We start from the raw sequence: 27597 nt of genomic DNA, 5'->3' as shown, positions 1-27597 counted from the left end.
ATGATGAGTGACAACGCGGGGGAAAAAAAGAAGAAAAAAAACAGAGACGGATGATGGACGCTACGACAGAGACGGTGCGCTGCCAAAACTTATGAAGGCTTTAGGCTACTATGGATTCCCCATAGCAATGCAAGTTGAGAAAGGGTGTTTAGCATGGTACGAAAGATTGTTACAAAGAATAGGAAGACGTTAGACAACAGAACTGTTTGCGCTCTAGTACTCTACTCTCATGTAAAATTAACCACTCTGGCCCAGCCCACAAATACACTCCTTCCAAAACAGTCTTAAAGAATGCAAAGTCTGCAACACATTTGTACAATAACTCACTAAAGAAAAGTTACGTGAAATGAAAAGAAAAACTGTAAAAGAAAAGCAATATGAAATGAAAAGAATGTGTGGAATGAAAATAAAATGTAAATGTTTTCAACATTCTGCATCAAGTGGTGATTTTAGCTTTCTTGTACACCCGTCTTAAAATGTAAGGGACACTGGAGCTTGGTTGGGGTGGTGGGACTGCTCGAGGTGGGCACCGGAAAATTTCCCTTATTTTCAAATCCAAAACTTGACAGGTATGTGTTGGACAGCTAAAGTCACAGTCCTCAATGTCAGAAATTTCATAATCATACATAGTGCTGGGTGCTATACCGGTTTATACCATATACTGGTATTAATCTCCTGTATGATGTGAATTTTTCATATACCGGTGCATTGCCGCAGAGAGCGCTACGGCCGAAGTAATCTGTGAGTGAATTGAGAGCGGGAGCCCTGTTAACTTCGTACCCTTCTCACTCATGGTAGTAACTTTATAACACAACAATTAATAACTCACAACTAACTCTCTTTAACAGGATAAAACACCATAGCACACAACAATTTGTGACTTAAACAATTTCTTACACTAATAATTTTACATTTATAAATTTACACCACCGGACGGCATGTTGGGAAGATTATAGCTGCTAGCTAGCCAGGTAGCATAACAGTCTGTTAAGCTGGGAGAGGCTCTGGTCACTACTGCACAGAAAGACCGGAGATACACCAGAACAATGTATGCTCAAAAGAGACTGTTGTTCCGAAGTTTTTTGTTTCTAAAAAATCTGACATAATTTAGCCACTGCTGTTGCCCGTCGCTCTAACATTACTGAGTTGCGCTAACGTTAGTCTGCCGTGCTACCGTTACTCGGCCGTGCTAACGTTAAAGACATGTCACTTCAAGCATGCAGCGGAGCAACATTATGAACACAATAACAATCCACCTATGATCCCGCTACACACCGTTGAGAAAGACGGGTTCAGAGCAATGATTAAAACACTGGATTTAAGATGTCTTGCCTCGCTGAAATACGCCCGCCAACCTACTAACATTATTCAAACACCAAACGAGGCTGACAGCGGAGCTACGTTCAGTCGCCCACTTTTCTGCAGAAACCTAACTTACCTGTGGCCAATGTAGTGTTTATACAGCTATCTTACAACTATTTTGTTTTGAAAGGGAAACAATGTTAAAGTTGTTTGTTTGTGTATTCATTTGATTTAAGTTTATTTGCAGTTTGCACAATAAAAATAGTTTAGATTCTGTAACCGTTTCATGCATTCTCCTTCATATAACGTTATTGTATAATGTTGTGGAGCCAAGCAAACCCTTTAGTAATCAAAGCTTTAACATGATGACATTAAAATGTTTTTGTGATATTCAATGTACTCCTGACCGTAGAATAAGCCATTATAAACCTATATAAAGGCCCAGTCAAGCAAAAGAAAGAAAATACTGTGATATACCATGAAACCGCCAGAATCGTAACAAATACCAAATTTTTTGTCATTCCGCCCAGCACTAATCATACATGAGACATTTTATGGCTAATGTGTTAGCAAAGAGTTGCCTTTCATATGTAGACAACACAGAGCAAAGCATTTGTAGTCGTGTTTCTGGCTACCTGACAAAAGTAAGTCCAATATTTACTCTCCTATAATGTCTGCTTTGGTCTCCACCAATCCCTATTTATTAAGTATTTAGCTTCCTAGATGTTCAGCTTTCTATACAAGCTAGTTACTAGCTTTGTCAGCTTGGTGCTGAGCAGGTAATGTACAGTGCTTTTACCTGGGTAAAAGTAAAACGATGAGCTGAGAGGAACTAAAAAAGCTAATTTGGAACATAATTCAGCCTTGTGACCACTTTCACTTTCACATTTAAGAAATATGAAAGACTGGTTGCTACAGTTTAGGCTTTGATGATGCTTCTGTGGCTAATACGCATGGGATATGGTGTTGCTTTTGATGGCTTTTTATAGCTTGAAACATATGGTGAACAGCAGAAATCTACATCCTATATGGGAAAAAAATCTAGAAGAATCATGATGTAAAATGTAATGCTTAAATAGTGCATTTTAACAGTGCTTTTTGACATGTTGCGTTACAGGCCCTTTGATACAAATGTATACAATAATATATGTTTTCTTATACGGTAGTATTTGAACTGTTATTTTGAATCAGTAGATATTGCAACAGCCAAAAGAGAACTGGCTGAGATCAGCTCATTGTCTTCAATTCTCTATTATAAGGCAGGGATAAGCAACCGTGTGACAGGGAATGGCCAAGAGTGTGCAGGTTTTCATTTCAGCCAAACACTACACCAGGCAATTTCGCTGATTAGCATGCCTTCTAGCTGACAGAAGGAACTAATTATTGTAATCACCTGCTGTACCAGGGCACATGGTTTCCCATCGCTGCTTTAAATTGAAGCAACTTTGTTTCTCCCTGAAATAGCGCTAGCTAAGTTGATTACAGCGTCTAATGACCTTGATAGTGTGATGTGTGGGCCTGTGTGCATTCATGGCTTTTAGCATACTGCTGGAATCTTAACACTGCACTTGACTTCCAGAGATCCTCATTAGGAACCCTTTGCTGATCATTAGTGCCTTAAGTGCCTTTAATTGATAGTCATCTCTCACATATGACTTTCCCATTATTTGCTGACTAGCCCCTGCACTTGTTAGCCTTACAATTCCCCACTCTCCCACCTTTCACCCCTGACTAGATTGCACAGTGATGCATTGAAACGTCGCTTATCATTCCTTGGAAATCAAAGCATCTCCTACTCTATACTGCATCATAGTGCTGCGGGACCTAGCAGGTCATTTGTTTTACCATTCAAAAATCATTACCCCATAATGCAGCGCATGATGCCTCTGATGGTGCGTATCATTTTGAAGGTGAGTCAAATTAGATGATATTTTGGGGTTCGGTCCCATCAACAGTGTGCCATAACGTAAGTGACAGATGACATTAGGTTACTTCTACCGTCACAGCCCTCATTACTTTTCCTCACTTTCTCCTTATTAACCTTTCCCTGACCACAACCATATATCATTCTCTTTCTCGACCATCATCGACATCATCTGTTGCTGTGGTTTCCTTCCATCATCCTATACATTTTTACCTAGCTGTCATCAGTGACGTAAATCATTTGTGCTCCTCCAAAAATTACTGACTTTCCCCACACTTCCCTCTGTCATATCTTTAGGGATATAATATAACCTTATTAGGAGGCAAAATGCATAAAGGCAAATTCCTTTAGGATGCATATTGAACTATCCATTAGCAACTCTTACTATAAATGATTTGCTTTGATTGATGTGATGGGCATCTTCATCAGCCTCTCAAGTTCTCTAATAGACTTAGATTTGCTGAGCCCTAACTGGTGACATTTCTAACAAAGTACGTTCGAAAAGCTACGAAAAGATAAGCACTGTAATTTGTATGATTTCCACATTGACTGTCTTAGCCGGTCTGTAGCCACGTCACAAAGCTCTGTAGCGGCTCAAACCGCTAGCAACTGCCGCTCTGTAGCATGGAGCTCTATAGCCGATGTCACGTGACCAGCCGGCGGTCCCCTATTGTCGTAGGACATCATACATTTTTGTGTGCATAACTTTTCGTACAATATCCTACAAACCCGTTCATTAGAATGCGTTGAGTGTCCCCCGCCCCCCAGATAGTGTAAGAATAGATGCAGCAATAGAATATTCCTCCAATATTTCTCCATTTACATTTTTCATGACCAAACATTATTGCCAAAGACTGATTAACTTAATATTGAATGCTGGTACAGGATTCAGTCTATTTTAAGTGTGATACTAAGTAATGCATTTGCTCCGAATGCATTCAGGAGAGTTTATTAACATTTGCCGTTGCCTACATTTAAGCGTGAGGAACTAAGCTGCTGCTCTGAGGAAGAAGCTCTTAGTTTGAGAGATGTTTCTAATTATCAGTGTTTGTCGAGTTGGTCGATTGTCTATTCTTGACACAATAAATGTGAATGTATTTATTAATCACTATCCCTGCTAAATCCTGAAGAAATATTCAAAATCTCATAGAGATATGTCTGCGCTCGTGTTTTATTATTATTTAATGAATGAACAGACATCTAGAGCCAGCTCTTCTTTTTCTACAGCAGCAGGAATTTGGCAGCCAGTGTCTGACCTCCAGGCACGCTAACAGGCTAACGATACGCTAATGTGTCCCATTACGCCCGATTTGCCAGGAGGGGATTCTTTTTGTTGAGCATCATGCTGCTGGTGGATTTCAGATGGGCACTGTATAATGATGCGCGCCTTTCTTCCTGGCTCATAAAAGATACAAGGAGTAGTCCTGCTGAGAGTCATTAGGAGGGCCATTTACACTGTGCTTTTCTTACTCACACACTTTTTTTGTGGTCTTTGCAGAGAGCCACAAGGCTACGCAGATATCAAGAAAATGAAATGTGAGCCGCCACTTGGGCTAAAGGCAGTTCTTTTGAAAGACTACTAAACAGCTGTTCTACTCTCACCATTACTACCAAAACCAGCGTTTGAGGTTTTTTTCTTTTAAAGTAACAAAATGGATAAATAAATAATAAAAGTACAAAAAAACGTAATCATGCGCCAGGGTTGAGGGGGAGAAGAATTGTGGTTCGGCTTGCATTTGCAGAGCATGAAACACAAATTAGCATGGTGTGATGCAAGCAAGTGGGGAAAATCACATACCATTTTCTGCCTCCTCTCTCTGGCCTTACTATTACCATTCAATCGACAAATTGAATCAAAGGCTAATTTGCATTGCATCACAGTATAACCTCTTATGTATTCATTGCTTTTCTCTGCCGTACATACTATTCAATCTAAGAATTATTTTTCAGTACAGCAGCCGCCACAAACTTGGAAGACCAAAATGATTCCATGCTTCCCAGTCAAGCTTCCCAATGAAAAGAAAAAGTGAGATGACATTGTGCCACATGGTTATTAACTCCCTTGTTTTTATCTTGGACCCTATTTTGCAATCATTTCACATCATACTAATCAAGTTTGACCAAAATCCTGACAACTGCTTTGCTATAAAAACACTTGTGTGGGCCAGTACCGTGATAAAATCCTCTATCACAATTTAAGTCTTTTTTTTTTTTACATCGACAATATTTATAGTAATATAATAACATTTCTGCAGAATAAATTAAAACCTGCTAATAGATCAAATAACCAGACAGGAATTGGCTGTCTTTGTCTGATGCAGCAAATCAAAGTACTTAATCACATTTTTTTTCTGACTTTGTGACTAAACAGTCCCTCCAGGATTTCACGATGTCACGATCGCGCCAATTCACTCGAATTCAACCCATCACCTTGAATTTGGCTTGACTCGCAATTTTGACCAATCACTGCAACTTTTCCGCAAATTTGACCAATAACCGGAGTTTCCCGCGACTTCAACCAATCCCAGCAGTCCCACGTGCCATCAGTATGTGACTCTGAGGCGTACTCTGAGAGCCACTGACCAAGCGGTAGTGAGAACGGGTTGACGTAACACGTACGTCGCCAAATTCATTTCCTTGTTTCTGATATGAAGACGATGTGTGACTCGAACATCTCACATTGACCAACAAAACATACAGCGAAAGACCGTGCAAAACATTTCAGACCATCCTGCCAACCTGTATACATTTTAACATCAATGTACGCTGTAACAGCTTTTCACTCTAAAGTTGCTGAAAGCTGCTGCTGTTTCAATCCTGTCGGCTCTCTGCAGCAGGCGGGGCTGTTGCTCAGTTCCCCCTGCGACTGGAGCGCGCACACACACACACAAACACACACGGTGGATGCAGGAAAAACCGGAGATGAGACGTACACGATGACCTAAATTGAGGACAGCTACGCTCGTTATTGTAAGTGCAATGATAAGTTAAAGTCCAACAAGTACTTTATCAAACCATATGAATGTGTGTCCCAGGCCAGGATAGGAAATTAACTAACAATGTAAAGATCAACAAGCCACTGACACATATGTTTAAATTGGATTCATTCAATAAATTATTATTTTTTGTCTTAAATACACCAGCCATTTTCATATTATACCAACATTTGCAGCATCCTGAACCGGAAGGTTAGGAAAAGTCAGCCCAGAGTAATTTTATTCTCCCCTCCTTTTTATTTTTAAAGAACTATATAAAAAAAAAACTTTCACTGTCTCCCGAAACTTCATTGCAACAAACATACAAAAGACGTCGCAACTTTTATTGAAATTTTTACAAAAGCTCCCGCAAAAGCAGGCATTTTGGGCCCCAACAATCTCAAAAAAGCGAAATCCTGGAGGGATTGACTAAAATATACAATGCTGTCATAAAGCAGTCCTCCCATTAATTAGCAAAAATTACACACTGTCAGCTGATGCATTAAAATAGATAATGATATGGGCAGATAATGAAATAGCATCAAGGTTACAAAATGGACTGACTGCTTCATCAAGCTAAGCTGCCAAAGGATGCTGGTAATTAAATTGTAATACCTCATTTGAAGATTCCTTTTGATTCTGTTTAACTAGAGCGTTGTAAAAAAGCCCTGTGTTGTAAAAAAAAAAAAAGACCTGTGCAGTCCCTCACTGATGGGTAATCACTCCATTACAGAAATACATCTAAAATCTGCCCACTGTTTACTCTGTGCTTGCCCTCTCACATTAGGCTGTTTGCTTTGCTTGACAAGAAAATTATGAAAGAGGCTGGGCCAGGCAGCACTGAGGTGTATGTGTTTGTGACTTTGTGCTTGAGAGTATGTGTGGTGATGCTTTTAAGTGTGAACCAATCAAGTTCTTATAATGGATGCCTTGTCTCATATCCATCCTTGCCTGATGTGAGAATATATCCTGGAAAACAAATGTCTTATCTCTGTGTGTGTGTGTGTTTTGTGTGTGTGTGTGTGTGTGAGTGTGAGTGAGAGAGAGAGAGAAAAGATGAAGGGGGGGAAGATGAATGGAGCAGAGTGAGAGATGGGTAATGGTCATGTTGATACTTTGTGTGAAGTGTGTTTAAAGTGTAATTTTGGACTCTTCACTTCACATCAACACACTCTATGATCAATGCTGATCATGAAGTTGCTAAGACAGTTAGAGGCACCCTTTTTTAAACACAAGAGAAGAGCATGACAACCGTGAGGTGATATGAGAGGGAATGTAATGCATACCCCTTTGTTAAGTAAGGAGATACTTCAGTGAAGAGCTGTATCACTTCCTTCGTATATTTGAACAAACTTTGCACTGATTACATTTGGAGATACACTGACATCACTCTGGCAGAAATTTAATTGAAGGTCATTTCTCAAAATGATGTGTTAGGTGGAGACATGGAGGCTGAAAGTGTGAATATAATTACACTTCCAATTACACACAATACATATGTTCAAGTGATAATGTTTACATTCTGCTGGATATGTGCAGAATGACACTAGTGCCAGGAGGGTTTAAACTTAAAAGAGGCTGCAAGGGGCAAGAGGTAGGACCAAAAAAAACTTTGAATCACAACAAGTTAATAAGCAGTAGCCACAATGCCTTTTGCATTGAAAGGGGCAAGGCCATAATGCACACAATTATCACCAGGCACTGCTTTGCTGTTCAACATTCATGTAGCATAACGCCTGAAGATGAGGTCAGCCAATTGGGTTTGCAACCTGGAGGTCATTGACGTAGCCCGAAGGACTTCTTATCTCACTTGCAAAAACCACAATGAACATGCCCTTGAGCAAGGCAGTTAACTAAGAGATGAAATATTTGTTTTAATAGCATGGCAAACATTGTTTAAAAAACCATGCTCAGGAACTAGAAGTACAAAGTCTATGGAACAGTCGATTAAAGGTAGCCTGCAGAGTTTTTGACTACTGGTGGAGCTGTGGAGCGATGTTTAATTTTGTGTGCATGTCACTTTCTAATAGCATGAGTGTGGTAGTGACACAATACACAATCCTGCTGTATCCAGGGGGAAGTAATTTCAATGGTAACTGCATTTAAGCCATAAAACAAAGAGAACAGTAGTAAAAACTTTAGCTTTAGCTAGGCCTGCTTGTCAAATCACCATGATAATAAATAAACTGGTATGTCTATGAAATAAAAGGGGGGTTATTAGATACCTCTTGGTTTTGGCGCTACTTCACTGATCAACAGTAATGTACAAATGCAAAATGTAGCAATGTGCTGGCAAAAGGCAGGCAAGAAGAACAAATGATGCTTTTATATTTTTTAAATAAATCAGGTTTGCAAATGTTTAATGAGGAAGGAAATGCATTCAACAGGTGTGTTTAAAAGAAACAGACTACCTCTAAGTTGAACAGCAGCATAGGCTACATCTCAGAAACTTAAAGTCTTAAGCCTTTAATGGCATTGTATTGTTAATCATTTATTAATTATTTGCAACCCCCATCTACACTGCTTCTTACCTGCTTCTGTAATATTAGCGTGCATAAGCAACTGTTTCTGTTTTAAACATTGCATCAACTTTATCATTATTTGGCCTTGATTTCTAGCAACGTCTAGATGCTCCAGTGTAGTGATCTGAGCGCATTGTCACAATGCAGATTTTTTGTTGGAGAGAATACATGTCTTCCCAGGCACAAACATGATCACAGGCACCCAGTTACAGCTTGTCAACAAAATGACATGCCTTACTTTGAACTGAGGTGAGTGTACAGTATCTGTCTTCAGCAGTGACACATTGCCAGGAAGGTGTGCAGCTTTGCAAGGTATTACATATTAATCGGCACATAAAGGAGGAATATACTGAGGGTGGACATTGGACTTAGGAGTCATCCTGTTCCATCAGTAGGTGAAAAACCTCCCATCATTTTTTGCCATGCTGAAAATACTGTGTATTTGAAGGTGCATACAGTAATATTTCAAGAATCTGGGCTGGGTATCATTTATATTTTCACAAATATGAATAAGGTTAGGCAAAATCGTCAGACACTAACATACTACTAAACTAAGCAACACGTTCCCTTACCGTGCTTTTCACTTTCAGTTTGTCTTGATTTTCAAATGTTCTGGAATTTGAGTCATAAAAAAAATATGACAAGATATGTTTTAAGCAAAAATTACGTTTATTTTGAAAAGGCTATTTGACATAAATAACAAAAACAAATGCCAATTAATGCCCATCAACAATCAGTAATTTCTAGAGGAAGCAGAGTCAGTCTTTTTGCATCTGCTCTGCTCAGAGCTGTAAATAGGTCTGATGCAGTTGAGCATATGTTAATGCAAACACCACTCTTCCTGTGAAAGCTTCTTATAGCCATAGTCATCGATGGAGTGACTGCTTGAATTACGTGAATTCCGCGTGTTCTCGTTGCGACATTCACATCATTCACTTCCACCATGTTTATGCGTGTCTTTGCATTGACTTTGTATGTAGTCACGCCGCGCATTTCTTAGCATTGAACACAGGACTTAGTTACACCACTGTTTATAACAAAAATTCAAAAATTAATTAATTCATGGATTCAATTATGGTAGCAAAGTACATTTGCAGTAGCCTAGAAATCTAGACGCACCCTAGCGGCAGCAAATGTAATTTGCAGTAAGGGTCAGTCTAGTATCTCTCTATTGGCTTGCGAGCTGAAAAAAACCTAATTCTGGTGAGGCCAATCACATCGTGTATAAAGTCGGTGGGCGGGCTTAACACAAGGATGGCAGAGTTGTGACGGTTCCGCGTGAATTCCCTGCTACTTGGAAAAAAAGAAGATGGCTGCTGCTGCTGGCGAACAGCGGTCTTTCGAATCGGCTTTGGCCGCGACTCTGGAAGACTGGAGTTAAGCTCTGAAATCATTCTTAAAAAAGGAAGATGTGTTCGGAGTTTTGCCGACCGGATACGGCACAAGTTTAATCTATCAACTAGCGTTGCTCTGGTTGGCTATGAGTGCAGAGGGAATTTGAAATTTTTCGTTTATCCCGCCCATCGGATTGAGCCCTGCCAATAGTGAGTTCCCAGACCCAACATCTTGATGTGGGTCTGGCTTGGCTACATTTGCAGTGCTTTCACATAGTAATTTGGGTGAATTTTCACATGTGGATTTATGCTATTGACCAACTGAAAATCATCAGGATAATGCTGATCTTTGAGGGAATAGACAGAATTTAGAGGACCAAGCAATCATACCAGTAGTCACTATGTCATCAAGCTTCCAGTACTGCCTATGAACCGCCATAATCTAAGTAAAATTAGTATGTGGAATCAAAAAAACACATGTAAAGTTATCTCGAGTTATATATAACCAGTGATCCTTGTTGATGTGATAATCCTCTGTCAACACTGCTCTTCTGTCTGGTATGTAATAAAGTGCAAAGGCATCGCTTGTCTTATTTGTGTTTGCAGGAAGTTTCCCTCATTCCCTTTGGTCAACACATCACTTTAGCTCAAAGTTTATCCTCAATTTGCTTGACTGTTCAAACAGAATCTGCAGAGGCTTAGATTTATCAGCAGTTGTAAAAACACTTGAGCTCAACTTTGACCTCTTAACCTCATTCTGTCATTCTGTCAATGCCCTGAGAATAATCCAAAATGGAGATTGTACAGTTCAAGTGATACCCAGCAAAAGTTTGTTTGTGCAGCAAAAGTAAACATGTTTCAGTTGTCAAAAGATTTTCAGCAGAATCATCAGGAGCCCTGAGAGCACAAACGTGTGCTCCGATGCTTCCCCTGCCAATTAAATAGCACACACAATGTTCAGATGTGTCACACAAAGGGGTACGTATGAAAAGGGCAACAAAATCCAACAAAAAGCTGTTAAATTGATCCCCATGCATCATTGCGGTGACCCAAATAATTTGCCTGATACAAGGAAAATAAACAATATTGAAGTTACACACCCAGTTTGTACAAAAATGCAATACTATCATTTACTGTATCTTCATTATGTTTCTGTTGCACACTCAGACTGATACAACCACAGACACCCAAGGAGAGCTGATATAAACCAACATGTCATTTTTAACCTGGTTACAGCACTCTTCAGGGACTCTTAACAAAGCCAATATATTCTCTGAGGCCTCCCTTTTGACACACTGCAAACACCTTGACTCATTTCTTGACTGAACAAATGTGTAATGTTACAAGCCACTTTGCTACAGCCCTCTACTTTTTATGTAAATTATTGTGCAGAATATGATGGTGGATTTACTTTTCAATACAATTCTCCTCAAGCACTGTATATTCTATCACCCTGTATAAGGTTGACACTGACTCCTATTTTATTCGAGAGCTGTGACACTATAATCTCTATCAAAGAAACACCAAGGAAAAAGTCATGTTTTATGCTTAAAGTCTAGCAAACATGTAGCAAGTAAAATTACTGAAACTGTAATGGGTGGGTAAATGTAATGTGCCATTGTAGATACTGTAGAAATTACACAAAGCCAGAGGAGCGAGAAAAAGCCAGTGCAAAATTGAGTCATCGAAGACCATCCTTTTACTTTTGGCATGAGGGAAATAAGAATGCAGTGAGAAATAAAAGAATGAAAACGCATCAACAAACACTAGCAAGTGATTTTAGCCAAAGCTTGACAACAGGAAAAAGCCTATTTGGTGAGTAAAAAGTCTGGACATGATAAAGCCTGTGGCTGCAGTCACCACTTCTTTGGAAGAAAATAAGATAAAAGCTGGCATGCAGTTAAATGCAATTGCACACATCACAGACAGCGGGCAAGTCATTCTAGAAAACACGGAGCTCTTCTTTTAAATTTGAAGTTTTACTCCGTAGGTGCTATGGGTGCCTTGAACATGGGAGAATAGCTTCTAGGAGCAAAAAACGAGAGAGAGATGTAATTTCAGGTGTCTTGGTTGAGCTAAGTGACTGCAGGTCATCTCAACTATGTGGTGAGTGGAAAAGCCCTACAGTTACGTCTGGACATGTCAGACCTGCTGGGCCTTTCACTAGAGGCAGAAAGAAAAGACCATTACACTGAGACAAGACAACTCCATCGTCATGTTTGCTAATGACCCAGTAATGACAGGTTGGATCACCAACAATAAAGAGAAGGTCTACCTGGAAGAGGTGGCAGATATGTCATGGAGCAAGACCAACAGCATCTTCCTGAAAGGTCAGCAAAATCAAGGAGCTGGTTGTGGATTGTTGAAGAAAGCAGCAGAGGGACTTTACACCCCTTAGAATCAAGGGGACACTTGTGGAAAGGGTGAGCACCTTCAGATACCTGGGGGTCCATATCATCGAGAACTAACAAGGTCCACACAAACAGAGAATTTGGCAACGCCTTTATCACCTCAGACAGCTTAAGAAATTCAAGAGTTTATCTAAGGGTCCCAAAGACCTTCCACTCTGGTGCTGTGCAAAGCACCCTAACAGAGGGCATTACCAATGAGTATGCTCTGCTCAGGACCATAGAGGCTTACAGAGAGTGGTTCGTTCGGCCGAGAATACCAGGGATCCCCACTTCCCACTCTGCAGGACTTACACACACTACTCTAGCTACTACACTCAGGCAAACGCCTCTGTAGCCACAAGTCCAACACAGACAGACTCAAGAAAATCTTCTTCTCTCAGGCGTTTGGTCTGTACTGTATGTCCTCGGCCTTGTCTAGCACAAATTCCCTATTCCCACAAAAACCCTTTGCACTGCCCTGCACATTTGCATATTTGCACTTGAGTGTGTACAACATGTTATTGTTTAGCTTGCCTTACAATTGTGACTTATGTAAATTTTTACACATATTGATATTTTTTCAACTTCAACTCTTATCCTTGATACTTCAATATGTTTGTTTCACACTAATCTTTTAGCACAGTTTTAAGTTTGTGTATGTGACAGACAAACCTTTGAATCATTGAATCCATTCACATATTTCAGGTCCTAACCCACAGTTGTCCAGCAGGGTCCAAAGACTTGCTTCGAACTAATGTCAGCCAGGATGTCACAGATTGATCGCAATGGCATGGGCAAAAGTCTTAAAGAAACTTTAAGAAATGTAAGTGTCCACAGAGGCTGATGCTAGGACATAAAAATAATTAAGACAGTATATGATTTGATGAGTTCCACACCTTGGGCATTTCACCAATATAAGCTATATGAATCAATAACCTGGGCCAGAGCCCTCGGAGTCCTCCATTCTGTCTGCTTTAATGTTCAATCATGTGTACCAACTCAATGATTATAAATGCCATGATGGCAATTCTTTTCCAATTGCTTTACTTAAAGAAAATACATTACACTGAGCCCATTTGCAGCTGATGGTGCTAGCAGCCACCAATTCAGTTCAACCTTGCATCCATGAATGATGGAAAGTTTATGAATGAATGAATGAGTTTATTGGTCCAACCTAAGGGTAGGGTCAGAATCTTCAGATTATATAAGACCCCCCCTTTCTCACATTTTTTAAGAGTAGCAAACAAATTGGCAAGGAAAAAAAATGTACAAGGCAAGAAAAACTAATGAACATATACACTTACCCAGATCACTTTCTACATACATGCATACAGTGTGTTTGCATATGCATTCATATACTTACCTACATATATGCATACATACAAACACGCCTACATATACACATAAGGGTCAGTACTTATATACAGTACATTGCCACCATAAGGTGCACAATATCCTAAATAATGATCATAACCATACAATTCAATATGCATTATTAAAACAATGCATTCCTTTAGCCAGCATCTGTAATGGACCTTTTCATTCCCCATGTGTTGTACATTGTGAGATTATTTTTAGATGGCGTGTTTTAAGTGTTTTAAGTGTAGTTGAATGAATACTATGCATTGAATGTATGAAAGAGCTTTACTGTGTTGTCACCTGTTGGTAATCTGCCCGATGGATGACATTTCTATGACACATCCCTTTCATGGAGAAACATTTTAAGGGTGTACATTCTGAAAAGCAATAGCAAAAGTCAAGCATTGAGTGGTGCATTCTTTGACACGAAGATGAGATGGCAGCACACCGGACACTGCAGCAGAATGGGGGACAATTATGAAGCACTGTGCAATCAAGGGGGTCTCTGACAGGCTGAGCAGGGTCTGATGAGCCAGTGTCACTCCGGAGCTCCAGGGCTCCACAGCTAATCAACCACCAAGGAGGGGCTTGAGGGGCACGATCACTCAAGAACTCCATCACCACGCGGGGAGGAAGGCAATCACCAGCCCATTTCCATGTGCTGTTATTCCCACCCCCCACCTTCGACTCTCAAATCAAGGTGCACAGATGACCAGGGAAGCACTGGATGGAGGCAAAGGTGGCTGGTGGGTGCAATCAAATGAATTGTCAAAAAAGGAGAGGAAATAAAAGAACAAGAAAGAAAAAACTTTTGGTTCTGCAAGCGGTTTCTTCAAGCCATTTCATATTTTTAAATAATCATAAATGGATTGGAAACATGAGAGGAACAGATTGAATAAGGCTCATTTGCTTTTGAACCAGCAGCTCATAAGATCCCTGTGATTGGGCTTGCAAATTGAAATGTAAGTCTTGTAATATAGTGCGTTGAGGAGACAGAAGGGCTATGGGTCAAGAAAGGTGCGCGAACAGAGTTCTCATTTTATCCTGGTAAGGGATTAACACAATGAGTATGTGTTAGCAGAGTCACATCTTCTGTCTGGTAAGAATAGAGGAAGAGCAAGTGAATGAAACCCAAACAAAAGCTTATCTTTTACCCTCTTAAAAGAACACAGCTTCAAATAAATGGTTATTTCTTTTTTCAAAGAAAGGAAGGTGGATAATAGAAGAAGGAGACAAGAAACAGGGAAGAGTGGGCTCCGTTTCTATCACCATGATACGTATAATGTGAAACAAAAATGAATTAATAAACAGACAAAAGTCTGACAGCCTGGCAGCTTCATAGTGCTCAGGCTTCACAGATGCATCATAGCACATAATTGGAGGTAATACCTCTTCCTGTCCTGTTTTAAGTTTGACAGTGGCTGGAGAGGCTCCCTACACTAATAGGCTCCACTCAGAAAAGCACATTGCCGCACACACCAGACTCATACGGTCATCTCATACTGTCCTCCAATGCTTAGGCAGAATATTGACACAGAACGTGAAGTATCTGATCTGTCTGGGCTCGAGCATGCTATCATTACAGACTAGAAATCCATCTCACAAAACCTGCTGATTGTCCCTTGGCCTCCTAAAGGCCCTGATAGAGGGGGGCACAAGAACATAGTTCTACCTTTTTAAAGTGATCTCTTCTTGTCTGGATAAAACTCTGATTTCCCACAATGCTGGTTACAGGAGACAAGCACATTCAACAAATGAGAATGTTGAATTCTTACAATACGATATTCTCTATTAAGACATTTCCAAATCTCTGTGCTGCAGTCTGTATCAAACTGACTCTCTATTTTAATTATGCATTAGGGCTGCAAGATAACCGATACTGTAGCTTTATCATTGAATAACATGTTGATAACAATACGTCTGGTCTATAAAATATTACAATTTTCTAAAGTTAAAAAAAAGACAAAGGAAAACAACAAATACTCACAAATGAGAAGTTGGAACAAGGGGACATTTGGTATTTTTGCTAAAAAATGATATACGCCTAAAGTACTGGCAAAGCAGAGAAAGGGGAGGTAACCTTGCTCCTTATGACCTCATAAGGAGCAGATTCCAGATCGGCCCATCTGAGCTTTCATTTTCTCAAAGGCAGAGCAGGATACCCAGGGCTCAGTTTACACCTATTGCCATTTCTAGCCACTGGGGGACCATAGGCAGGCTGGGGGAACTCATATTAATGTTAAAAAAATGCATAAAGTGAAATTTTTATGCCATGGGACCTTTAAATGCCGGTTGCAAAGTGTATAGTGATCAGCAGCCCAATAAGTATTCAATGTATGATGATGATAATATGAATAACACTGTTGCAATCAACTGTGTTTTTTACTGAATTAATGACTAAAAAAGACATCTTCTGTTGACTGACTAATCGATCAAGTGAGTAATTATTTCAGCCCTATTATAAATTGCTTCACTAAGAGATTGCTCACTTATGCTGTGTATTGTAGCCTGTATTCTCCAGTACTACAGTTCTACAATAGGAATGGTCCTAACCACATTTGAAGTAATTACCCCTCTGGCAGACAGCCGATCCATATGTGAACAGTGCAGAGGGAGGCTGAGAAAGACATTAACTGAGCATTAATTCTGTGATGCCAGCGAGATGCCAATTGTTTTAAATGTGGTCAATGTTCTGATGGTTATAAATTTCTTCAAATATCAATCGGACTAACAAAACTGTCAATAGAAAATTAACTCAAAAAGGCAAGTCTAGAGCAAAAGCATGAACAGCAATCTGGTTGTTTAAATGAAACCAAAAGGAAATGTGTACTGTAAATTTGATTGGAATTAAAGTTTGCATTTTATACGTACTGTAGAAATGTAAGTCAGAGACGTATATTGGCTTCATGATAGTTACAGATGTCTGTATTTGCCACCATTAGAAACCTTGCTCCCACTTACATACAGTTTTTGACATTTCTAATTGACCTTTTAAGACATTTAGAATATTGACATTTCTAAACGGTGTTGCAGTCTAAATTATCTTAATAGATTTGTAAGTCTAGATATGTAATTACAGTGAAAAGCTCTTTTTCTTTTCCTTGTTTTTCGAAAGCTTTGTTTTACATTTTTGTTTGCCGTAAAACTACATTTTGCATATATTACAAGAGATGAAACTCAGGTTTTGCAAATACCCACACACCCTAACACAGTACACTGATACAGATGTTAAATATTCTGCATGTCGAAAATACTGTAGATAGATATTGTAAATATGTTTTTAAAGAGCGCAGTTTTATAGCATTTCTGACTAAAATGGAAGGCAATAAGGAAGTGCATTGTTTGCTTTACTAATGAAAATAATTAGCCTAATACACTGCAGATGTCTCATTAAATTTGCTTTTGATTATTGCAGCATTGCTGCAATTGATCCTTTTCATCAAACCAGATAATGCTTGTTGATTGCAGACCATTTTGGCACAGGCAAATGTCATGGTATTATCTTCACTCTTGGTGAAAAGCAATTAGGAGCATAGCTCGTAGTTTGCCCGGTTTTATTCAGAAATTAGCCAGCTTCCATGGAATTAATTTTCCTATATTTCTCTGGATGAGTAAAAACACAACACTGGGGGTGATAAGTTAAAAAGGGGGGATTATTGCATTTTCTTTTTGTCCTGTGATTTTAGATTAGCTAACAGCTACAAATATGAAGGACAACAAGGAAAGAGAGAGAGAGGCAGGTTTTATTTCAACAATGTCAGTGCAAAAAACATAATTTTCTGTATAAACCCATTATGTAAATAAGAAACTCTAATATATGTTGAAATACATTACAATGATAACTTGGGAGCTATTATAAATCTCCAAATTATGAGAAAATAATTAATTTACAATTTAACTAAGTTAAAAGTGGGTGCAGTGGCTATGTAAAAAAACAGCAACACAGCAAACTGTTCACTTTAAGAAGGAAAAAAAAAACACTTGAGGCTGGAGGTGAAGAAACAGAAGCCTAATTTTCCACCAACTCGCCATGATAGAGAATTGATTTGACCAAAAAACAACAACCTGCTGCTTAGATGATAAACTAATCACACGCTTTAATCTCCACCAATCATGTTCTACCTCGCCAACTACAGCAGGTGAGCTTTGGTTACTATGACAGCTATCTCTAATTCTCAAACCTCATCTGAAAAAGTGAAAACCATGCAGGACAGTTAAGGTACTACCTTTTCTGGCTTTACTTTAAAGGCCCTAATTCACACAAGCATTCCTAATAGCTTTTACTAAAATGTACTGCCAGCCTCAAACCGCCCACAATCTCCCCTCTTCTCCACTTCCCTGTCAATGATAATCTCTGTCTTGTTCCACATATCTGAGGCTGGTCACATGCAGACAAGCTGTCTTCAGATGAGTCACAGGGGAACATTTTGCGGTTAACCACACTGCTCTATGGGGGCAACCTGGACAGTAGATCGGCAGCCGGTAAAACATCCACTGAGACAGGAGAGACCAGCCCAGATTGTCTTGCCTGCACACACTGTGCGAGTGCTAAGTAAAATCTTCTGGGTATTGGCTGTGTTAACTAAATTGACATTGGCTTTCAACCTCCTGGCTATCCATCAGGGGAGGGATGAGCACAGGGGCTAGAGAGGTAACACCAGAGTCTTATGCACTTTCTGCGGTCGTTGTTACTGCCAGGATAAAAAGAGATGGGGAGGGGGAAAAAAAAAATATATGTGTGAGGTAGAATGTGGAGGAACGAATCTCTGTTTCCCCTCTGATATTTTTGGTGATAGCCATTCATTTGTAGTGATTTTGGCCTGAAGAGGTTTGTCTTATCTGTTCCTTCTCTCTCTCTCTCTGGGGGGAAAATAGAGGGTGAGTCTGCTCAAGCCGACTCTCTCACAGTTGATTAGTAACTCCTGCTCTACCCCTACGCTCCAGGGATTCTATGCCAGCTCCCCTTATACATCCCCTTGTCATGCACATACTCACACTCTTTCTCTTTCCTAAACACACACTCATGCACACACATCTCCCTACAGTCATGGAACAGCAATTTGAGGGAATCACACAACCAAGACCTGACATTTATAACAATGAGAGCTTGATTAAAAGGGCAGAATGAAACCGTGTCATCCTCCATTCATTGTCCTTAGCCCAAGTTAAATAGGATTTAAACCTGTGCATTGCGGCTGATACCTCCGCTGTCTATTCCTGATTGCTTTAAAGCACTGAGAAGAAAAGGTCTTGTTATTGTAATGCAGGTGCGTAACAGTATGTGACTGAGGTGTCAGAGGTGACCAAGTTTACACAGAGCGTCTGGGAATAGATAAGGATGCCGCTAACGTGTGTGTGTGTGTGTGTGTGTGTGTGGGGGGGGGGGGGGCAAAGCAAATACTGCTCCGGTGAATGCTGTGGTGTTTGAAAAGCACAGGAATAAAGCTTAGTTTTATCTGGCTTGGGGCAACACACAAAAGGCGCCAGCATTGCAACGTGGCGGGTTTTAAAATTGGGATCAAAAGGTTCAAGCTAATTAACAAGCTAAATAAGAGTCCCCTAGCTTCATCTATGTAACCACCCTCGCTCTTCCTCCCTCCCTCAGTCTCTTCTGCTGCAGTACTTTGTGCGCCCATGCTGCTGTGTGTGCGGTTTGCCCACATATACAGTGTGTCTGGAAAAGTGAAGACAAATTGCTCCCCATGCTGAAATCTAAAATAAATAATCACCAAATTACCTCCAACAAGATCATTCTAATTAACTATGTTATATTGCTAGCATGACCCTGAGAGCGAAATGCCCCGTGATCAAGCTTTGTTCAAACTGTTTTGAAGTTATTCGCATTTTCCAGCAGAGCCCCGAGGAGGGCTGAGATGGGAGAGTCAAATAGAAAGGACAAGGGCACATAATAAAGACAAATGGCTAGAGCATGAAATTTAATTCATTGCCTTGGTACAGAAACATTCGCAGGGAAATAGCCAACATTGACATGCCATGAATTTCAAAACACTGTCAAATCCAAAAAGCACACGTCCTGCTATAATGACATTGAGTCCCTGAGGGGCCTGCAGGGGGACTCAGGCAGATTGTGGACCACATCAATCAGGCTGTTGACGTTTCCACATTGAATTGTGTGAAGATGTTTAAAGGGTTGCTTCACCCTATTATTTATTTTTTTAACCTAGCCTAATTTAATGGTTTTGAGACATGCTGGTAATTGTTGTTTTATTTTCTCAGATTTTAAGATATCCAATAACACACAGAGACACAATTGTGGCTTTTAAGATAAATCTTACTTGCTGTTGTCGTTTACTTCTTGGCTCTTAATTAAGTTCTGTTTCATGTATTTTTAATTTTACTTTCCTCCCCTTTGCTATTTTTTTTTCCTGTATTGCTTTTATGTCCTTATTGTTTTGTATATCGTCATTTTCTCATTGTTTTGAAGCACTTTGCTGATCTCGTGTTTTAAAAAAAGTGCTATATAAATACTATTTGTCTGTGAGATTTCTGAAGAATTTTGTTCTTGGTGCTCACATCATTGAACAATTACATTTTAAGAAATTAGCGTTGTGTCTTTCAAGAAACAACGCCGCGGTTACTCTGGATAATCACTGTCAACAGATTTCATTTGAACTCCTTTCTACCAAATAAATTGTCCCAATGAAAACTGTTTAAAAATGTGTTATGTGGATTATCTAGAGTAATACTGACATTTCTTTATGTAATTCACAATGCTGTGAGCCCCACAAACATAATCTCAGTGGCGATATCTCACACCAAAGCACACAAAACTAAAACTATCTGCATGGCTTCATAGCGCTAAGGCTAAATAGCAATGTTTTGTTGTATGTTTGTTTTGGTAAACTGACCCTTTAAGCTCCACCCCCAAATGGTTACAAATGACAACCAATGATATATTGCCTGCAAAATCATATCTACCATCTATCTGACAGCAAAGTGAAGGCCTAATTTTTTTGAATGAAAAAGATGAAATCTAAAGCCATAAAGAACCCCAGTACCGTATTTATTTCACTAGGCATCAGAAGCATATGCTTGCAGCAGACCTTTCACTGCAGAGCACCGACTTTGTAGTACGATATGAAAACACCATCTGGTGTGTTAGCAGCGGCTAGGCTAAGCTAGCTGGGGCTAGATGGGGCCCTGCTGTGTTACAGGATTATTTTACTGGTTGGTAGATCCACTCTATTAGCCCCTAGTGGCTCGGATTATTGGATGATCATTATTATGTGTGACTGAACAAGGAGCTAAGTACCTGCACTTTCTTGACGCAGTTGAGTCTTGTTAGTGTTAGTGATCAGACACCTTACGAGCACATTTTCCGAGCATTACACATTCATTACACCTTGTCTGAGACATAAACGCATTTCATTTTATACACTTTGACTTGAACTCAGTAAGTGTGTTTAATACACATCGACTGGCTTTACTGACGTTTGAAAACAGACTCTGCGCTTCAGAAAATACAGACTATAGCCCGCCTGGAGCACATATTTATTTGTGGAAGTAGAATGTTCTTTTCTAATGCGTCTAAACAGGATCACAGGCGAGTACAGAAGACAGCGCATTCAGAGACGGGCCCTCTGCTCAACAAAACGAACATCTGCCGTTTCTCATCAGCGAGATTGAAGCTAATGACGAGCCGCGAGTGTGCTGACAGAGAGAATGGAATTGGATTGTGTACAAGAGCCCCAGTGAGACCAGACATATGTTTTGGAAAATGTTGTGGATGGAGTATGGCTTTATATAGTGTGCGTCCGTGTGTGTGTGTGTGTGCGTGGAAGGTAAGATACAGATACCCGAGACTGGGAGAGGCAGGAAAAAGGCTCCTGCATTTTCTTTTGCAGTTCATTTATCCATCCATGTTTATACAAGTGGATGAAGGGGAGTGTGTAAGCGCAGGTAAAATAGCCGTTGTATTCCTCTTCCTTCAATCTCTGCTTTCGCTAACAGGTAATATAATTACACATCAAAGAAGTTTCTGCCTGTATCCAATTCTTCTGTGACCTCTACGAGCCTTTTTTCATATTCAACACGACAACTCCCCATCCCCAAGCCTCCACCAGCCGGCTTCTCCCTGTTTCCTCTCTCTGTCTAGGGAGAGATTAAATTTAGATGAAAATGAAATATTCATTTCAACTCAGCAATTGATGGCCATCTTAATTTGATACAACTTTTGATGCAACATCTCCTCATTGTTCTTTTTCAACACCGTGTCCTCCTCCTCCCTCTCTTTGCCAACCATACCATCGTCAATTCTCAATACAAGCAGCCCTTTGGGTTTGACTTTGTTAAAAGTAGAATTGCAAAGTACCATTACAGCTTTTTGCGGTCTCTTGAAATATGTCTGAGTCATTTCAGATGAGACATTTGCACAAACCCCGGCGAGGAGGATCTCGGGGAGCATGCAAGTGGAGAGTGCACTCTCTAACTCACATGAAGAGTTAATCACATGAAAACGTCCTGGTCTCTCTCTGCTGCTGGTGCGGGGATAAGGACAAGCCTCTGAAGTGGCTCTGTGTTTGCAGACTTCAACCAAAGTAGTGACCACAAACCCAATTTATCCCACTGAAGCTTATGAGTGGTCACACGGCATAGAGCTTTAAGTGCTGCACATTTGTCAGCTTACATTTAAATGTTCCGGCTGTTTCACACACACTAATTAAGTCTGCAGTTGTGGCTGCCCAAAGCATTTTAGGGAGTCTAAAATAAAAAAAAAGCATCTGACCAGGTGTTGTGGTGGCAGAGCGAGGAGCTAAGGAAATGAAATCAACAAGAAATCATGAGGGAGATTGATTAACTGGCACTGATTAAGTGCTTTAAGTATTAGGTGGATAAAGTGATTGATTTTACAATAAATCCCTGTCAGGCAATGAATAACCTCACTGAGAGAGAAAAGAGACAACAAATGATGAATTAGATTCTTCAATCCACAGATGAAAGACAATGTATAATAATCTGTCATAACTGTACGCTTTAACAATAATATATGCTATATTTATTGTTAAAGCGTACAGTTATGACATGCATGCTATGAATGCATTTTAATAATCAAAATTGGGCAATCCCTATCTAATGGAGAAAAAAGCAATGTATGTATGGAAATTAATGAATTGTGCAGATAGAATGCTGCTCACTTGGGTTACAAAACAAAGCACAAAAAAACAAAAAAAAGTACAAAAAGCAACTATTTTTATATATATATATATATATATAATAAATAAATATAGTATATAATATCTACAGGCACATGCTACCTTCTGAAGGAAAAATTATATCCTTCAGCACTTTCATCTTTATTATAACTACATAGCATGATCTACTGAAATGGTTCCAAGATGAGATGAGAGGTTGCAAAACATGTCAGGGGGGAAAGAAATGACAAAAGGCAGGCGGAGGGAGACTAAAGAGAAGCACAGCATGTAAGTGGACAAATACAGGAGGAGTAGTCTTTTATTCCCTTCAACAAATAGAAGCTGCAGAATGAGACGGAGCGACCATCTGGCCTTAACTTAGAGCAGTGCACTGTAAAAGCACTAAAATCAATGGCAACAACTCTACCTTGGATGCCCACCATTACCCAGATGGTGTACTTGGAGAACTGCACAGGCCACCGAACCAAGAGCAGAAACGGCACAGACAGAGAGCGCCGTGCTCAAATACCACCGCCCACCTCGATGATTTTCACTGGTTTGTTTGTGTTGGTAACCGGTGCTGTGGAGCGACGTTGGCCACCATGCACTGACTATAACAGAGTCCTCTGTAGGTTTTTAGCAGGGTGGCATAGACACAGAGCGCACACACTTGCACACCAAGTACCAAATTACAAAGAAAAAGGGGGGACAAAAGAGTCCACTACACACACACACTCCCTTAACGAATCAACAGACTGTGAATACTACTGTTATCTTACAGAAAATACTACCGCATGGCTGCAATAATACACATATTGCATATTTGATGCACACCCTCAAGCTTACTCTTAAAACAGATACAATGAAATTGTGTAAATGCCATTATACAGAATATGATCATGTATTTCTAGTTATTTTCACACAGGCCACATTTTTTTAAGTAGACAAAATAAAATGGATACACACATGGCAGTACACAAACACTCACAAGATCATATGAAGACTTAAGCCTTTTTAATTTGATTTGTTTTTTCTTTGGCATTGAGGCAAATTCAGCAACCTTCTCTGGCATGTCCCTCTTCTCAGCTTGTCAAAATACAATCTTAGGAACACACAAAAAACAAGCTGCTCCTGCACCGCGAGCAATGATAGATTCTATAAAAAGCAATAGTGCGACTGTAGCACATTTCAAGGTAAATTTGTCTCAGCACTTTGACATTTTTAAAAACAAAGCCTGTCAAGTCTATTTTAGGTCTTCATTTGAGCTGCTGCCACAGTAAAAAACGGAAGAAAAATGTCCCTTTGACCAAACGATTTCAGTTCAGATGAGTAAAAGAAAGCTTTAAGGATTTATGCAGTTTCTAAGACATCACCAAAGTCCATACAGTCCCAGCTCTACAGAGTGCAGCAGTCAATCACAGGGACATATGTGGCCTGGTCTTAGACTTTATTCTGTGTTTCTTTGAATCTCTTTTAGAATTTACAGTATATTAACTAGACACTAGGCTTGACAGCATTCACTCAAGTTTATAGAGCTGTGAAATGTTGCCATACTTCATCCTGTTAAAGTCTAATAACTTTAATTTTAAATAATGTAGCTCAACGACCACCCACTGAGTTTGACAGGAATTGCATAACAAAATCAGAATGGGATGTTGGTGATTTGTAGATATGTCATACAAGAGACACCTGGTTTGAAAAGGCTATTTAATTCTGTAGAGTACTGGAATATAGAATATGCAATTCTTTTACCCATCATTTACACCTCGAAGACAAAAAGCTCCATGCCATTAAGAAGCTCTCACTCCCTGCCCAGACCCCGGCTGTTGTAGTGGTATGTTAATGTAGGCCAATGCCATTTTGAGTAATTGTCCTGCGTGGCACATAGCCAAATGTCAAAAACGATTTGCCTCGTGACAAAAAGCATATTGATCTTCATTCTGCTCCTGTCTCTTGGCGGCACAAAATGTTTCATCGCATCGCCAGCCTCTGATGACAATTCTCACATTGTTCCTCTGTGAGTGATTGGAAAAAGACAACGTCAGCACAGACTCTGCTTCGTCTTAGTGTGTCTCACATGTGTTAGAGATGAGGAGGGAGGACTTAACGGTGCAATGCAACTTTGAATGTTTGTGTATACTGTGTGCACTTTGTTTTGTTTGCAATTATGAGATAATAGATAGCCTGAGATTAGATCAAACTTTATCTCTGCTGAATACATTGTAACATTGTTTTGAAACTTTGTCATGTTGTATTTCTTAATGTGATAGTGCTTTTAATGTAAAAGACTGTCCTTAAAATCTAAAACTCACTCCCAGAAGGCATATGGCAATGAGCCTGAATTTAGCTGGTGACTCAACATGCTGGCTGCAGAAAATTGAACAGACAAAGCAGAGTGCATAGAGGTCACACTAACCCACAGTATTTTATCCGGTGGTCTCTGAGCAGAGAATGCATCCTCAGTGTTACAGACAATCGCCTGCAATAATGCGCTGTTCTCTTGTAGCATACTGGCTGCTCCCCGTTAAAGTGAAATTCTAATTCACACACTAGACGAATAAGGCGAACGTTAGATGCAAGGGACTGCTCATTTACTCCAAAAACTACCCTCCGCCGCTGTGAACGCACGAATGTGGACCCGCACTGAAATAAGTGGAATAAGGAGCAACTTCCAAGGTTATAATACAAACGTGTGTGTAAATGTAAATGTGGACAACTTACCTATTCGAATAACATGAGGCATCCCGTTAGAGTAGTGAATCCAAAAGAGACATGCAATCAGCGATGTCCAGTATTCCCACATCGCACTCCGGGGAGACAGCCAAGTATTTCGCATGGTTGTAAAGTCGCGTGATCCACTTTTTAAAATTCCAAAGACGACTCAGAATTGCTCATCAAAACTGAATTCGACGGAGCACATATGGATTTTGGTGTCTGCGACAAATTTGCGGTCATTGTACTTGGTGCAACATTCTCTCAGGTTTTTTTTTCTTCTTTTTTTTTCTGTTCCTCACAAGTCTGAGAGCGGCTCGATCAGAATGAACCCCCCAGTCCCTTACAGACGGATCAGTGATACACCTGCGAACGCAGGCTGCTACAATTAGCCTGCAGGAGTCTCTGTATCCCCTCTTACCGCTGATGCTATCTGGCTGCTGGCAAGTACCACGGCAACAGCCGAGCCGGACTCCCGCACCCCTATGGAGGAGGAGAACTGCGCCTGCGGAACTTTGGGTCGCCTCGAACGATTCTGTCGCCCGAAAGAGAAACAGAGAAAAGCGTCACACGATGAGTGCTGACTGCTGAGGGATATGAACGCACATTCAAAAAATGCGTATTGCAGTTTAATCACTCCAGTCTCCCATTCCAGTCATGGAAACTGTTCATATAACACAGAGGTACTTTGTGAAAGGTGCAGCCGCTCCGCTCCACTCCAGTTGCGCACGGTGATGGCACAAGGCTGATTATTGAAGAACGTCCAAATCTGTTCAAAAAGGCTCCTTGTTACAAAGTGTTCATATTAAAAAAAAATCTTCTAGTTTGAGCTGGATGGAAAGGGAGTGCAGAAAGCCGTGCATCTGCGTGCGTCTGACGAGAATCCTTTCACGGTGCCACTAGAGGCACGCGTCGTTACGCATCCTTGTCAACTATGTCCAAGAAGTATTTTATGGAGGTGAGAGGGATACGAATAATGACCCGGTTCTCTACTTTTCCAGTTGTTGTATACACTTACAATATGCTACCCGTCAATTTATTTACATTTTAAACTAGAATGCTTGGGGTTTTACGCAATGTTAGAGATGGAGATTATTTTTTTTCTTATTTACTCGTAGAGATGGAAATAGCTTTTTTTTTCTTTGCCTCAAGCAAGAAAGAAGGAAACCCCGTCTGCCTTCAGTATTGTGAATGGGATGAATTATTTGCATGAGGGAAATAAGTGTCAGCTGAGGATTGGGCCATTGACAAACAGGCTTCTTATCGCTGTTATTTGAGACAGTCTGTCTGTGTCAATGAGTACATTAAACTCCCGTAACTGTTCGGTGCCTAAACTGGCTGTCCATTTTTCATTCCTTACAAAGAGCCGTCAAATACAAGCTGCAGGTTACATACACACGCACACGGAGAGAGAGAGCTCCTCGTGTCTCTCTCGCCACTGCAGTGGACGAGCAAAAAGCCCGACTGAAAAGTATTGAAATACCTGTTTATGGTACAGAGTTCAGTGAGTGTATTATGCATTTTGCCTAACACAGATAACTGAAACCTGTAGCATCATCAAAAGGCTGAAACTAACTTTGGACAAATGAAAGCTGCACCTTCTAGGATTCATAACTCTTTAAACAAATATTTACTGGTAATCATGTTTTAGGTCCGTTTTAATATGCAGATATGATAGATAGATAGATAGATAGATAGATAGATAGATAGATAGATAGATAGATAGATAGAAATTTCCTTAAAAAATCTTGGATATTTTTGTCCTAATAAACCAACACCACAAATTGCCTTTTTTACATTAATGATTAAATGCCGTTTTTTAAGCATATTCTGAAAATGCACTGGGGTTTTTTTTGGCAATTTTTAGGCCTTTATTATGACAGGACACCTTAGACACGAAAGGGGAGAGAGAAGGGAATGACATGCA

General features: G+C 40.0%; 1 protein-coding gene across 1 annotated transcript in view; it reads right to left on the bottom strand.

The window, feature by feature from the left end:
• Window positions 1-26583, bottom strand: part of LOC120562714 (glutamate receptor ionotropic, kainate 3) — a 110786-nt gene extending 84203 nt beyond the window's left edge. Inside the window, exon 1 of the mRNA XM_039806565.1 lies at window positions 25680-26583. Coding sequence (XP_039662499.1) covers window positions 25680-25794 — 115 coding nt within the window. The 5' untranslated portion in view covers window positions 25795-26583. The remainder of the gene's footprint in view (window positions 1-25679) is intronic.
• Window positions 26584-27597: the final 1014 nt, after the last annotated feature.

The sequence above is a fragment of the Perca fluviatilis genome, chromosome 7, assembly GCF_010015445.1.
Source record: "Perca fluviatilis chromosome 7, GENO_Pfluv_1.0, whole genome shotgun sequence".
NCBI classification, from domain to species: domain Eukaryota; kingdom Metazoa; phylum Chordata; class Actinopteri; order Perciformes; family Percidae; genus Perca; species Perca fluviatilis.
The sequence above is the reverse complement of the archived record's forward strand: the minus strand, read 5'-3'. Positions and strand labels throughout refer to the sequence as shown.